This window comes from Salvelinus alpinus, chromosome 8 (assembly GCF_045679555.1).
Source record: "Salvelinus alpinus chromosome 8, SLU_Salpinus.1, whole genome shotgun sequence".
Classification (NCBI taxonomy): domain Eukaryota; kingdom Metazoa; phylum Chordata; class Actinopteri; order Salmoniformes; family Salmonidae; genus Salvelinus; species Salvelinus alpinus.
This window is the reverse complement of record NC_092093.1, coordinates 41,272,878-41,288,328: the sequence shown is the minus strand read 5'-3', so window position 1 is coordinate 41,288,328 and position 15,451 is coordinate 41,272,878. Positions and strand designations below refer to the sequence as shown.

Below are 15,451 nucleotides of genomic sequence, written 5' to 3'. Positions count from 1 at the left end.
AATTCTTTGAAAGGCTGGTCATGGCTCACATCAACACCATTATCACAGAGTCCCTAGACGCACTCCATTTTGCATACCGCCCCAACAGATCCACAGATGATGCAATCTCTATTGCACTCCACACTGCCCTTTCACACCTGGACAAAAGGAACACCTATGTGAGAATGCTATTCATTTACAGCCCAGCGTTCAACACCATAGTGCTCTCAAAGCTCATCACTAAGCTAAGGACCTTGGGACTAAACACCTCCCTCTGCAACTGCATCCTGGACATCCTGATGGGCCGCCCCCAGGTGATAAGGGTAGGTAACAGCACATCCGCCACGCTGATCCTCAACACGGGGGCCCCTCAGGGGTACTCTCTGTTCACTCATGACTGCACGGCCAGGCACGATTTCAACACCATCATCAAGTTTGCCGGTGACACAACAGTGGTAGGCCTGATCACCGAAAACGATGAGACAGCCTGCAGGGAGGAGGTCAGAGACCTGACCGTGTGGTGCAAAGACAACAACCTACTCCCGCAACGTGATCAAGACAAATGAGATGATTGTGGACTACAAGAAAAGGAGAACCGAGCACGCCCCCATTCTCATCGACGGGGCTGTAGTGGAGCAGGTTGAGGGCTTCAAGTTCCTTGGCGTCCACATCACCAACAAACTAACCTGGGCCAAGTACACCAAGACAGTCGTGAAGAAGGCATGATAAAACCTACTCCCCCTCAGGAGACTGAAAAGATTTGGTATGGGTCCTCAGATCCTCAAAAAGTTATACAGCTAAACCATCGAGAGCATCCTGACGGGTTGCATCACTGCCTGGTACGGCAACTGCTCGGCTTCCGACCGCAAGGCACTACAGAGGGTAGTGAGTACGGCCCAGTACATCACCGGGGACAAACTTCCTGCCATCCAGGACCTCTATACCAGGCGGTGTCAGAGAAAGGCCCTAAAAATTGTCAAAGACTCCAGCCACCCTAGTCATAGACTGTTCTCTCTGACCGCACGACAAGCGGTACCGGAGCGCCAAGTCTAGGTCCAAGAGGCTTCGAAACCCCAAGCCATAGCACTCCTGAACAGCTTCCAACCCCAAGCCATAAGACTCCTGAACCGCTAACCATTGGCTACCCACACTATTTGCATTGCCTTTACGCTGCTGCTACCCTCTGTTATTATGTTATTATCTATGCATAGTCGCTTTAATAGCTTTACCCACATGTACATATTACCTCAATTACCTCGACACCGATGCCTCCGCACATTGACTCTGTACCGGTACCCCCTGTATATAGCCCCTCTATTGTTATTTACTGCTGCTCTTTAATTATTTGTTATTCTTATCTTTTGGGGGGGGGGGGGGGGGGGGTATTTTCTTAAAACTGCATTGTTGGTTAAGAGCTTGTCAGTATTCATTTCACTGTACGGTCTACACAGCTGTTCTATTCGGCGCATGTGACAAATAACATTTTATTTGAAGACACGGTTTGATTTTTCCCCTGGGTGATGTGGTAATTGTACAAAAAGGACAAGAATGAAGTTGCTCCTAGACACTGATCTGAGGTCAGTTTTAGATAAATACTAAAATGTACACAAATGCACACACACAAAGAACTCTCACACACACGTGATGTGAGTGGTAGGACTGCCGTTTGCTGTTTCATTAATGATGTCTGTTTCCTCAGCACAGGGCGATGAGTGTGTGTACAGACAGGACAATGGTCTAGAAGGGGGAGGGATAGCTGTGTGTGTGAGTGTGCGTCCGTGCGAGTGCATGTGCGTCTAGGAGTGGGAAATCGACTTTATCGGATGGAAGAGGTGTGTGTGCACGTACCAGCGTGTGCATGTACGCACGCGTGTGGGCGACCACATGAAGGTGCTGTGTTCAAACCTTTACATCCCATACATCTCCACACAGACAGAAACCAGGCAGGAGTGACGTGAAGAAGGAAGGAGTCCGTGGACGACGAAGTAAAATAAGTAGTAAGCTTAAGACATATTTACATTTTGGACATCCTCCCTCACCTCAAGTGTACCACGCTTGGATGGGTTGAGCACCAAGAAGCGCTTGAGGAGGTTTTCGCAGTCGGTGGACATGTAGAAAGGGATACGGTATTTACCCCTCAGAACACGCTCTCTCAGCTCCTATAGGGGGAGATAGAGAGGAGAGGTTAAAGGCAGGGTCGGAGGTCAGGGGTCAGTCGGTGGACATGTAGAAGGGGATACAGTATTTTCCCCTCTGACAACACTTTCAGCTCCTACAGAGGATATATAGACCCTGTGTCTCAACCTGTCTCCCAAAGTGTGCAATCTGGTACCTTTCCCCACGCAGTTAGCATGGTAGGCAAGAGTAAGCATGGACTAGATGGAGGTTCAACCATTCTTACACTAGTCCTTTCCTTCCAAAGCAAGTGCACATTTAGGACAGATGGGTAGAGAATTGGGACATAAGAGTGGAGGCCAGGGTTAAAGGTTAACACACACACACACAGAGATTTGCACACACCTTCAGATTCTGACCGTCGAAGGGCAGCGACCCTGACACGAGCGTGTACAGTATGACTCCCAGGCTCCAGACGTCCACCTCGGGCCCGTCGTACTTCTTTCCCTGGAACAGCTCTGGGGCGGCGTAGGGCGGGGAGCCACAGAATGTGTCCAGCTTACTGCCCATTGTGAACTCGTTACTGAAGCCAAAGTCGGCGATCTTGATGTTCATGTCGGCGTCCAGGAGTAAGTTCTCAGCCTGGTGCGGGGGGCGAGAAGGTGAAGTGGGTGTGTTTGCGTGTGGCATTTATTCTGTGATGTGAAACACTGGACATTGTTGTTGTTTACAATGAAAAGAAGGGGGATGTAGATGGGTAGGTTTTACACCGGAACTAGTGAACTATAAGTGGGGTGTGTGGGGACATCATTCAGTGTGACACAAGATGTCGATCCCACGTGGCTTAGTTGGTAGAGCATGGAGCTTTCAATGCCAGAGTTGTGGGTTTGATTCCAACGAGGGACAAGAACGAAAAATGTCAGTCGTTCTGGATGAGAGCGTCTGCTAAATGACTCAAATCTACAACGTATGAGACGTTAATAGCGAAGTAAATATTGGACATTTACACCGGCAGTAGCGTTGTCAGACCGTCAGTCCCCCACACCTTATAGGCGTGAATGTTGCAGGTCAAAAAGAATGAATAGAGCTGACACGATTCCCAGTTGTTCTAACAATAACAATATACACTAGACATTCGTGTCGGTGCGCTCTAACGTTACGTCCTCCTGAACAGGACACAGGTCTCGTGACATGCCTGTGGATCTCCTCAAACAATCAATGTATCGTTATGAACGATAACAAGTCACATCAGGTCATAATGCGGACAATAATAGGCACTTCTAATGCAGTAATAAGTAAGTGCATTCACTGTGTAATAAGAAGTAGACACATGCAAAGTTCTTTCTTTCTTTCTTCTGGTTTCTACCACTCTCCATCTTCCTCTCCCTCTAATGTTTGTCTATCCAACTCTTTCTGGTCCTTCCTCCCACTTTCTCCATCTTGTGCAACTGCATCATTCAGGACATGTCACCGTGGAAACAGAGTGGCGGGAACAGCGCGTGTACTGCCCTGTGGAGACTACTATAGTATGTCACACGCAGCTCTGGGGGATGGTAACACCACATCCCTTTGTCGTAGCAGGTGAGAGGATGTAGATGGGTGGTGGGAGATGTGGGATGTGATAATGAACAGGGTTTCTCCCAGGGCAGTGAAGGAGTGAGTGTGTGTATGCCAGGGTACATGTGCGTGTGTGTACATAAAGCGTTCATTACCTTCAGGTCTCTGTGTACAATCTTTTTCTGATGGCAGTACTGCACAGCTGACACAATCTGGAAAGGAATGGACCAAGACCATAGAATTAAAGTTAGAAGCCACTGCAGCCCTTTAAATTTGGAGTTTGACACGTGACAGAGGAGCTTGGGGTTAATTTGGCACTGGTCAACACTGTCTGGTGTGTGTCTGGGTGTGTATGTAAGATCTGGTGGTTTTCTCCATCCAGGTAAGCAGGGGTTGAACAGAACTAGCTAGTGACTGATTACTGTCCATTGGGGTAATACATATCAATGTACCTATCCATTGGGCTAATACATATCAATGTACCTATCCATTGGGGTAATACATATCAATGTACCTATCCATTGGGGTAATACATATCAATGCACCTATCCATTGGGGTAATACATATCAATGTACCTATCCATTGGGCTAATACATATCAATGTACCTATCCATTGGGGTAATACATATCAATGTACCTATCCATTGGGCTAATACATATCAATGCACCTATCCATTGGGCTAATACATATCAATGCACCTATCCATTGGGGTAATACATATCAATGTACCTATCCATTGGGCTAATACATATCAATGTACCTATCCATTGGGGTAATACATATCAATGTACCTATCCATTGGGGTAATACATATCAATGCACCTATCCATTGGGGTAATACATATCAATGTACCTATCCATTGGGGTAATACATTTCAATGCACCTATCCATTGGGCTAATACATTTCAATGCACCTATCCATTGGGCTAATACATTTCAATGTACCTATCCATTGGGGTAATACATATCAATGTACCTATCCATTGGGCTAATACATTTCAATGCACCTATCCATTGGGCTAATACATTTCAATGCACCTATCCATTGGGCTAATACATTTCAATGTACCTATCCATTGGGCTAATACATTTCAATGTACCTATCCATTGGGCTAATACATTTCAATGCACCTATCCATTGGGCTAATACATTTCAATGCACCTATCCATTGGGCTAATACATTTCAATGCACCTATCCATTGGGCTAATACATATCAATGCACCTATCCATTGGGCTAATACATTTCAATGCACCTATCCATTGGGCTAATACATATCAATGTACCTATCCATTGGGCTAATACATATCAATGTACCTATCCATTGGGCTAATACATATCAATGTACCTATCCATTGGGGTAATACATTTCAATGCACCTATCCATTGGGGTAATACATATCAATGTACCTATCCATTGGGGTAATACATTTTCATTTTATTAATTTTGACGTGTCCTGGTTGCTCTCCTCTCTCCTATCCTCCTCTTTTATCCCATCCCTCTTTTCTCCCCCTCCACCTCCTCTCCTCTTTTCATCCATCCCTCTTTTCTCCCCCTCCACTTCCCCTCTCCTTTACTCCTCTTTCATCCATCCCTCTTTTCTCCCCCTCCATCTCCCCTCTCCTTTACTCCTCTTTCATCCATCCCTCTTTTCTCCCCCTCCAACTCCCCTCTCCTTTACTCCTCTTTTCTCCCCCTCCATCTCCCCTCTCCTTTACTCCTCTTTTATCCCATCCCCTCCCCTTTACTCCTCTTATCCCATCCCTCTTTTCTCCCCCTCCTCTCCTTTACTCCTCTTTTATCCCATCCCTCTTTTCTTCCCCTCCCCTCCCCTTTACTCCTCTTTTATCCATCCCTCTTTTCTCACCCTCAACCCCCCTCTCCTTTACTCCTCTTTTATCCATCCATATTTTCTCCCATCTTCCTTTCACCCCCCTTCTCCTAGCTCCCTGTCCCAGCTCTTACATCAAGTGACCCAGATATCCCCATCTCCACAGCGACAGTGGGCTGAACCAATGAGGAGAAGGGGTGGGGTCAGGGGAGCCCCTGTCTGGACTTACGGGAGACCCCCTTTCACTGATTGGCTGAAAATGACAGGAATGGCCAAGGATCTTCCCAGTTCCCAACAAAATATGATGATATGTGTATGTGTTAGCATGTTTGTGTGTGAGGGGGGGCGTAAGTCTGTGTGTGTGTGTGTGCGGCTTGAAAGTCTGTCACCCAGCCAGGGTGACTTTGAACATGGGGTGTGTATGTTAGTGTATGTGCGTGTGTGTAGGGCCGAATCCAGTCTGCTGCAGTACCTGTCTAAATTTAGCCCTGGCTTCCTTCTCCTTCATCCTCCCGTGAGCTACGAGGTAGTCAAAGACCTCCCCTGAAAGGAAGGGAGAGCGAGACAGAGAGGGAGAGAGGGAGAGAGGGAGAGAGAGAGAGAGAGAGAGAGAGAGAGAGAGAGAGAGAGAGAGAGAGAGAGAGAGAGAGAGAGAGTCCGAGAGAGGTTTAAGTTCAACTTTGACCGAATGGAGACATTCTAAAATTTTGTCTCAGTCTCCCAACTTATTCTTAATGTCTGGAACCCATCAACAAAGCATCAATTGCTAGTTCGGCAGCCTCATTTGTACTAGATTAAGGCAATACTATGTGTTATAATAAAGTACTATGGATATCAGGAGACAGACCAACCCTCCTCCTGGAGAGCTACTGGTTGTGCAGGATTTTGCTCCAGCCCTGCCCTCAAACACAGCTAATTCCACTAATAGACAACTAATCAGAACCTTGATTGCCTGAAGCAGGTGTTAGCACAGGGCTTGGGCAAAAGCCTGCACACCCGGTAGCTCTCCAACAGAAGGGTGTCATACTATAATAATCATAATGCTTGTATTTTAGATAAATAAATGAGCTTTTCATGGATTATGCTCAAAGCATATTATAAATATGATGTTGTACAGTATGTCATATTGCTAAGTAACTTACCTCCACTGGCATATTCCATCACCAGGTAGAGAGTTTTCTCAGTCTCTATCACCTCAAACAGTTTCACTGTGGAGGGAGGGAGAGAGAGAGAGAGGTAGCGGGTGAGCGAGCGCACGTGACAAAACAAGATTAGCCAGGTTGCCTCAGGAAAGAATCAGAATGGCTGTTTTGTTCCCAGGCTGCTGTCACAGCCTAGGAACAGCCTGGGAACATCAAAATTGTTGAAACCCCTATTACTAGCTTGTTCAACCTCTCTTTCGTATCGTCTGAGATCCCCAAAGACTGGAAAGCTGCCGCAGTCATCCCCCTTTTCAAAGGGGAGACACTCGAGACCCAAACTGTTACAGACCTATATCTATCCTACCCTGTCTTTCTAAGGTCTTCGAAAGCCAAGTTAACAAACAGATCACTGACCATTTCGAATCCCACCGTACCTTCTCCGCTATGCAATCTGGCTTCCGAGCTGGACATGGGGGCACCTCAGCCACGCTCAAGGTCCTAAACGATATCATAACCGCCATCGATAAAAGACAATACTGTGCAGCCGTATTCATCGACCTGGACAAGGCTTTCGACTCTGTCAATCACAGCATTCTTATCGGCAGACTCAACAGCCTTGGTTTCTTAAATGACTGTCTCGCATGGTTCATGCGTAGAGTGCCTCCAACACTCTACTCAGCAAATTGGATGCAGTCTATCACAGTGCCATCCGTTTTGTCACCAAAGCCCCATATACCACCAACCACTGCGACCTGTATGCTCTGGTTGGCTGGCCCTCGCTTCATATCCATCGCCAAACCCACTGGCTCCAGGTCATCTATAAGTCTCTGCTAGGTAAAGCCCCGCCTTATCTCAGCTCACTGGTCACCATAGCAGCACACGCTCCAGCAGGTATATTTCACTGGTCACCCCCAAAGCCAATTCCTCCTTTGGTTGTCTTTCCTTCCAGTTCTCTGCTGCCAATGACTGGAACGAATTGCAAAAATCACTGAAGCAGGAGACTCATATCTCCCTCACTAGCTTTAAGCACCAGCTGCCGGAGCAGCTCACAGATCACTGCACACAGCCGATCTGTAAATAGCCCATCCAACTACCTCATTACCATATTGTTATTTATGTTATTTATTTTATTTATTTGCTCCTTTGCACCCCAGTATCTCTACTTGCACACTCATCTTCTGCACATCTACCATTCCAGTGTTTAATTGCTATATTGTAATTACTTCGCCATCATGGCCTATTTATTGCCAGTAGACTCTTTCTACTGTATTATTGACTGTATGTTTGTTTATTCCATGTGTAACTCTGTGTTGTTGTATGTGTCGAACTGCTTTGCTTTATCTTGGCCAGGTCGCAGTTGTAAATGAGAACTTGTTCTGGTACATTAAAAACTTATGTGGATGTTGAATTACACAGAATGCACCCTGCTTGTCTGTCGGTTAGGGATGCACAATTAATCAAATTCACATCCAAATATTGACATGTGCAATATCCATATCGCATGCAATATTTTGAAGAACGATTTTTATTTTATTTAACTAGGCAAGTCAGTTAAGAACCAATTCTTATTCTGCCTTGTTCAGGGGCAGAATGAGAGCTTTTTACCTTGTAAGCTCAGGGATTCGATCCAGCAACCTTTTGGTTACTGGCCCAACCACGAGGCTACCTGCCGCCCCAATGATGCTGCGTTCCACTTTGCTTCTTAATATAAATCATTCTATTACTATGATTCCAACAGTTCACCCAAGTGATTTGATTTATATCAAGTCAAATTGCAATATTTGGGTAAAAAAAAATATATTACATTTTTTGCCCATATCGTGCTGTCTGTCTGTCTGTCTGTCTGTCTGTCTGCCTGTCTGTCTGTCTGTCTGTCTGTCTGCCTGTCTGTCTGTCTGTCTGTCTTTCAGACTTTCTCAACTGATCACTAAGTCCTTGATTGGGCAAATCAGGAGTGTTTTTTAAATTTAATTTAACCAGGCAAGTCAGTTAAGAACAAATTCTTATTTACAATGACGGCCTAGGAACAGTGGGCTAACTGTCTTGTTCAGGGGCAGAACGGCAGATTTTTACCTTGTCAGCTTGGGGATTCGATCTAGCAACCTTTCGGTTACTGACCCAACGCTCTAACCACTAGGCTACCTGCCACCCATATATGCCAGTGTTAGAGATGAGAGAGAACAAAACTGTGCACTCCCTGGGTGTCCCCACAAACAATGGAAACCCTGCTATTAAGGTAAGAAAACTGAAAATATGGTCCAAAATTCACATTGTTACTCTTAGCAACATTTGGCATAATCTGAACATTTATGTATCTAGGTGCTTAATTGTTTTTGGTTTAGGCTACCTTTCATCCTGCCGAAGAAATTGTCGAGGAGAGAAAACTTGCAGATTTTTCGAGCATATGTTGGTGCCAGGCTCAATGGCCACATACTGTTCCGAAATGAGACCGTAGCCAACTAATCTCACAGTCACTGTCTGTATCAATTAGTCTCGCATCTCTCCCTCTGTCTTGCTATTTCCTTCAGTCTGTCTCCCTCTATTTATATGACTTCTTCATTGTCTGTATCACTCAGTCTCTCTCCCTCTCTTCCAATGTCTGTATCCCTCCGTCTCTCTTCCCCACCAACAATGTTCCCTCTAAGGTGCGCGCACCTCCTCTGGGACTGCAGGGCACGAAAAAATGCCAGGCTGCGCAGCGACAAGAGATTGAACTTCACTTCAGTTCGCACAATTAGTTTGCATTATATGGATCAATTATTTTTCTGTGATCGAATCAACATTGTCTGCCCCTTTTCAATGCAACAAACCAAAAACAAATCAGATCAGTTGAGAGACACGTTTCCACATCTGTTGATATTCTTTGCTAATTAGCAAGTTATTAGCCCAGTTATAGATAATTATAGGTCAGCCATAGGGAGTTACTGCTTCCTACAAGAGTACAAAACGTGTAGGCTTATAGCCTGACTACACAGCTCGCGTCGCGTGCGCAAGCGTTACAAAATCAATGTAGAAATCTATATTATTCAATTATTGCACCCACACTGCTCGCACGCGCCAACGAGCGTCTGCGTTGCCAAGGGCTAAAATAGAAGTCAGTTCTATTTGTGATGCAGATCGCGCTGCCTCTTCCAGTCCTGCCTCTCCCATCTCCTCATTGTTTTCTAGAAGCAGATACCCACGTGCCATCTCCTCATTGGTTATACCCACATGGGTGACTGAAAGACAAACGAGGTCGGTGGCGGTAATGCACCTAATTTATGAAAGTTGCCAATCGCAATGTAAAGTCCAGAGAAGAAAAAGCCTGAAAGGAGGAGAGATGACTCGAAACGATTCGGTTGACCATTTTATGGTGTGGATTAATTGTCGGAGTAGAGGACCTTGTGCAATTCAGGTAAAATAACTCAATGTTTATATCCCAGGACAAATTAGCTAGCAACAGTAAGCTAGTTAAATAGCTAGTTAAACTGCTGCTCCAGTTTCAACTGTTCTGCCTGCGGCTATGGAACCCTGACCTGTTCACCGGATGTGCTACCTGTCCCAGACCTGCTGTTTTCAACTCTCTAGAGACCGCAGGAGCGGTAGAGATACTCTTGAATGATCGGCTATGAAAAGCCAACTGAAATTTACTCCTGAGGTGCTGACCTGTTGCACCCTCGACAACTACTGTGATTATTATTATTTGACCCTGCTGGTCATCTATGAACATCTTGGCCATGTTCTGTTATAATCTCCACCCGGCACAGCCAGAAGAGAACTGGCCACCCCTCATAGCCTGGTTCCTCTCTAGGTTTCTTCCTAGGTTCTGGCCTTTCTAGGGAGTTTTTCCTAGCCACTGTGCTTCTACACCTGCATTGCTTGCTGTTTGGGGTTTTAGACTGGGTTTCTGTAGAGCACTTTGTGGCATCAGCTGATGTAAGAAGAGCTTTATAAATACATTTGATTTGACAAATTAGCTAGCAAGTGCAAGCTAGCTAGATAAATTGCCATAAATGTTTAATGCTTTTCGACCTGTCCCCAAATAAATGTAATTGGTTCAGAATTTGTTTTGATATTTTAACCTGCGTGTCGTGATCGCGTTTGGTGTGGGGGGGACAAAATAAATGTATGCACGATGGCGCACGCGCGCAGACGGTTTGGGTTCCGTGTTAGCCTACATTTCAAGCTGTCTTGAACAGCCAGTCAGGTCAAATATGCAAATAAGCCAACAGGCAGAGGAGTAGCTTACATTGTCTAATTCTCTGTATGGTAATAATTCATGTTATTTTGTAAAGTAAACACAGTAAAATGCAGTTTAAAGTCACCTATTTGGCCCATGGTGTTACAGACCAAGTAAAAAATTACAAATTAAAATGTCAAGTCTTCATAATGTAAAAAGCATTTTTTTTAAGTGTCATGCAATGTAAGCCTGAATTGATCCCCAGATATAGGCTACTGTAGGCTATATTGCAAAAATCTAAAAGCTTTTTCCATGTGAAAATGTTATGGGATTTGTTCCATTGGTTTTGTTGGTAGGCCTACATTATGCTCAAATTGCCACAATAGCCTATTGGCTACTGTCTTAAACTGTGAGGGTACAGCCTCAGTGGTCACTGTAAACGAGCACCGGAAGTTGCACAAAATTCTCACAACATTCAAGTTTCCGCTCACAAGACCTCAAATGTGCTCGGCGGCAAAAACATGAGGGAACATTGCCCACCTCGTCTCTCACCTTTTCTTGAACACCTGTCATATTTGAACTCAATATGCTTTATTGGCATCGCAATTTGAAATTCACTGAGGGCATATCTTTCCGTCCCTCCCGTTCACCCTATTAACTAGCACCCATTCTTTCTCCACATCATCCTCCTTCCCTCCCTGACCTACCTGGCTTCGGTGGAGGGAGAAAGTGGGAGAGCGGAAGAGAGGAAGTTGAGTGGGAGAAACACAAACAAAATGGCTTCCCCCCAGGCATAACCAAACGATCGCCAACCACATGCCGGCGGTTTCAGACCACCAAAGGGGAGCCTGCTGGGCAAGGCAAGGCGATCACAAATCGGCTTCGTAGATGACATTTCCCATTTTGTTTTGTTTGGCATATGAAACTTAATGAATATATGAGATCATTGCACACTCCTCTCTCTCGTGAGCAATTTTAAGAAGACCAAAATATTCAAATAGAGGCATTTATTACTAACTTGATTTAAATAAATAATCAACACATCCTGGTCTTCAATCTGGACCATCAGCTAACTCTGGTCTGTTAGAGCCGGACTAGAGCATAAGCTTGAGGGAGTAGCCCAGGAGGAGGGAGTAGCCCAGGAGGGAGTAGACCTCCTATTGATATGAACAGAGAAAGAAACGGCGTTGCTATGACAACTGGTACCACGTCTCATGGCCTCTTTCTTTTTGGGCTCCTTCCAGGTTTTCCTGAGAGGGCTGGTGTGTATGAGCGTGGACACACTCACACAACACGAACATGGACAGACACAAAACACAGCAACACGGACACACACACATTTAGGCTAAAGATAACCACGGTAGGAAGTGGAGTGCCATTTTTCAGTTCGTTCGAATGAATGAGAGAGATTGGGAGGTACACTATGTGGACACCTGCTCATCGAACATCTCATTCCAAAAACATGGTGATTACTATGGAGTTTGTCCCGCTTTTGCTGCCATAACAGCCTCCACTCTTCTGGGAAGGTTTTCCACTAGACGTTAAGACATTGCTGTGGAGACTTGCTTCCATTCAGCCACAAGAGCATTAGTGAGGTCGGGCGCTGATGCAGTCGGCTTTCCAATTCATCCCAAAGGTTTTCGATGGGATTGAGGTCAGGGCTCTGTGCAGGCCAGTCAAGTTCTTCCACACCAGTCTCGACAAACCATTTCTGTATGGACCTCGCTTTGTACATGGGGGCATTGTCATGCTGAAACAGGAAAGGACCTTCCCCAAACTGTTGCCACAAAGTTGGAAGCACAGAATCTTCTAGAATGTCATTGTAGGCTGTAGCGTTAAGATTTCCTTTAATTCGAACTAAGGGGCCTAGCCTGAACCATGAAAAACAGCCCCAGACCAGTATTCCTCCTCCACCAAACTTTCGGGCAGGTAGCGTTCTCCTGGTATCCGCCAAACCCAGATTAGTCTGTCGGACTGTTGAAGCATGATTCATCACTCCAGAGGAGGCGTTTCTACTGCTCCAGAGTCCAATGGCGGCGAGGATTTAGACCACTGCAGCCGACGCTTGGCATTGCGCATGGTTATTTTGGGCTTGTGTGCTGTTCGGCTATGGAAACCCATTTCATGAAGCTCCCGACGAGCAGTTCTTCTGCTGACGTTGCTTCCAGAGGCAGTTTGAAACTCGGTAGCGAGTGATGAAACAGAGGACAGACTACAGCACTTGGCGGTCCCATTCTGTGGAGCTTGTGTGGCCTGCCACTTCGCGGCTGAGCCGTTGTTGCTCATAGACATTTCCACTTCACAATAACAGCACTTACAGTTGACCGGGGCAGCTCTAGCAGGGCAGAAAGTCACTGAGCTCTTCAGTACGGGCCATTCTACTGCCAGTGTTTGTCTATGGAGATTGCATGGCGGTGTGCTCGATTTTACATACCTGTCATCAACGGATATGGCTGAAATAGGATTGTGCACATAGTTTTGGCAATGTAGTGTAGGTGGGCCATTAGAATAATTAACCATTCACACTGAGCAAAGCTGCATGGTGTATTAAACAGTGAATCATTGATGGACCTCCTCACACACGCACGCAAGTAAGCATTTTCACGTGTGTGTGTGCATCTGCTGCCCAGAAGTCATGCAGAGGATTCGTCCAGGGTAGAGATGAGGAAGTGTGTGTGTGTGTATATAGTGGTGGTGGGGGCGCATGTGTACAGAACAAAAACATAAACACAAGATGCAACAATTCTACAGAGTTACAGTTCATATAAGGAAATCAGTCAATTGAAATAATTTCATTACACCCTAATCTATGGATTTCATAGGCCCACCCACTTGGGAGCCAAGCCCTGTCACTGGGGAGCCAGGTCCAGCAAATCAGGCTTTATTACAGACAGAAATAAGCTTTTTGTGTGTATAGAACATTTCTGTGATCTTTTATTTAAACTCATGAAACATGGGACCAGCACTTTACATGTTGTGTTTATATTTTTGTTCAGTATAGATGACATCACCAAAATGACAGCGGGAGAGAGGCATGTGGGGACCTGTTAGATAATCGCCAGGGCTTAATGACACACACAAAGAGTGACACAGGAAAAATGTCACTGTGTTTGTGTGTGTGCGCAATTGTGTGTGTGTGAGAGAAAGAACAATCTAGGAAAATAAGGGTGGAATCCTACCCAGGGATTAGAATAAAGTTTGGGAATGTCACAATGTCACCACTCTGGAGAGTAATTCCCAAACATGGGACAAGGGAGGAGGGGGAAAGGGCAGAGGAATGGACACAGCTACCATTTTGACTGGGAATGAGCCCATTCATTCAAGAAATGAACAAAATTCCTAATTGAAAGTGAATAGACCCATTCCACCTTGTTATTAAAATACGCTAGGAAAGTGTTCACAAACTCGTACCAGCTCGTGAATTTTTGGAGGCATGAAACCTCCATATCTTCTTGTGTTGTATTTTACGCATGTGCACTCATGCCTATATAATTGCCAGGGGTGAAAAAATGTAAGGCTTTAAATTGTTATAAAAAGTTAAAAACATAATAAAAATCTAAAATTTTTACCATTTACCAACGCCTTAAGTTTTTTATTTTTTCCTCACTCTACTTTTTTCATTTCAACTTTTTCACCCTGGACGCTTTATCTGGACATGGTTTTACAGGACCTCCACCAGCCGAAGGTAAGTAGTAACATTAACACTATGCCTTCTAATTGCGTCGCTGTACTCGTATAATATATAGGAAATATATCGCTTTATGATGAGGATAGCCGTGCTGCCAGCCCAGTTTCAGACGCAATCTTTAGGCAAGGGTCATTTCAGTGTAGGAAAGGATGAAACAGCGTCTGTGCCACCTGTAAGTACAGATAGTAGTATAAATCCCTCGCACAGTCCTGGCTTCTGGAAGGAAATGCTGCTGAAACGGTGTTGCTCATTCAGCCAACAGAAACTTTCAACCGGTTCTACCCATCAAGCGAGTCGGAGTCAGAGGCAGAGCCTTCTCTGGTCTCAGCTCCACCCTTTACGGGATCTGAGCCACCGAAGCCTCCCGCCATTAGCTCTGACAAAATGAAAACCCTAATCATTGGCGACTCCATTACCCGCATTAGACTTCAAAAGAATCATCCAGCGAGGGGGCAGGGCTACCGGCGTAAAGGCTAATCTGAAGAGGTTGCTGGCTAAGGTTAAAACTGGCGAGTGTAGAGAGTATAGGGATATTGTTAACTACGTCGGCACCAACGCTGTTCGGGTGAAACAGTCAGACGTCACCAAGCACAACATAGCGTGTAAACTAGCTAGAAAGATATCGGCATCGAGTAATTGTCTCTGGCCCCCTCCCAGTTAGCGGGAGTTGAGCAGAGGCTTACAACTCAATCGCTGGTAGAAAACTGTTTTCTGACCATCCCAAAATATATAATTTGTAGATAATTGGCCCTCTTTCTGGGACTCATCCATAAACAGGACCAAGCCTGGCCTGCTGAGGAGTGACAGACTCTATCCTAGCTGGAGGGGTGTTCTCATTTTATCTATGAACATAGACAGGGCTCTAACTACCTTAGCTCCACAATGAGATAGGGTGCAGGCCAGGCAGCAGGCTGTTAGCCAGCCTGCCAGCTTAGTGGAGTCTGCCACTAGCACAGTCAGTGTAATCAGCTCAGCT

The 15,451-nt window shown here is 45.5% G+C and overlaps 1 protein-coding gene across 5 annotated transcripts in view; it reads right to left on the bottom strand.

Annotated features, from left to right (window-relative positions):
- Window positions 1-15,451, bottom strand: part of LOC139583168 (MAP/microtubule affinity-regulating kinase 3-like) — a 128,127-nt gene that overhangs the window by 44,567 nt on the left and 68,109 nt on the right. For 3 of the 5 annotated variants that reach the window (XM_071413977.1, XM_071413973.1, XM_071413975.1), the window contains exons 5-9: window positions 6,629-6,694; window positions 5,959-6,029; window positions 3,807-3,863; window positions 2,500-2,736; window positions 1,998-2,138 (exon numbers count right to left, since the gene is read on the bottom strand). In XM_071413977.1, coding sequence (XP_071270078.1) covers window positions 1,998-2,138; window positions 2,500-2,736; window positions 3,807-3,863; window positions 5,959-6,029; window positions 6,629-6,694 — 572 coding nt within the window. The remainder of the gene's footprint in view (window positions 1-1,997; window positions 2,139-2,499; window positions 2,737-3,806; window positions 3,864-5,958; window positions 6,030-6,628; window positions 6,695-15,451) is intronic. The other 2 variants (XM_071413974.1, XM_071413976.1) reach the window with 1 other exon arrangement.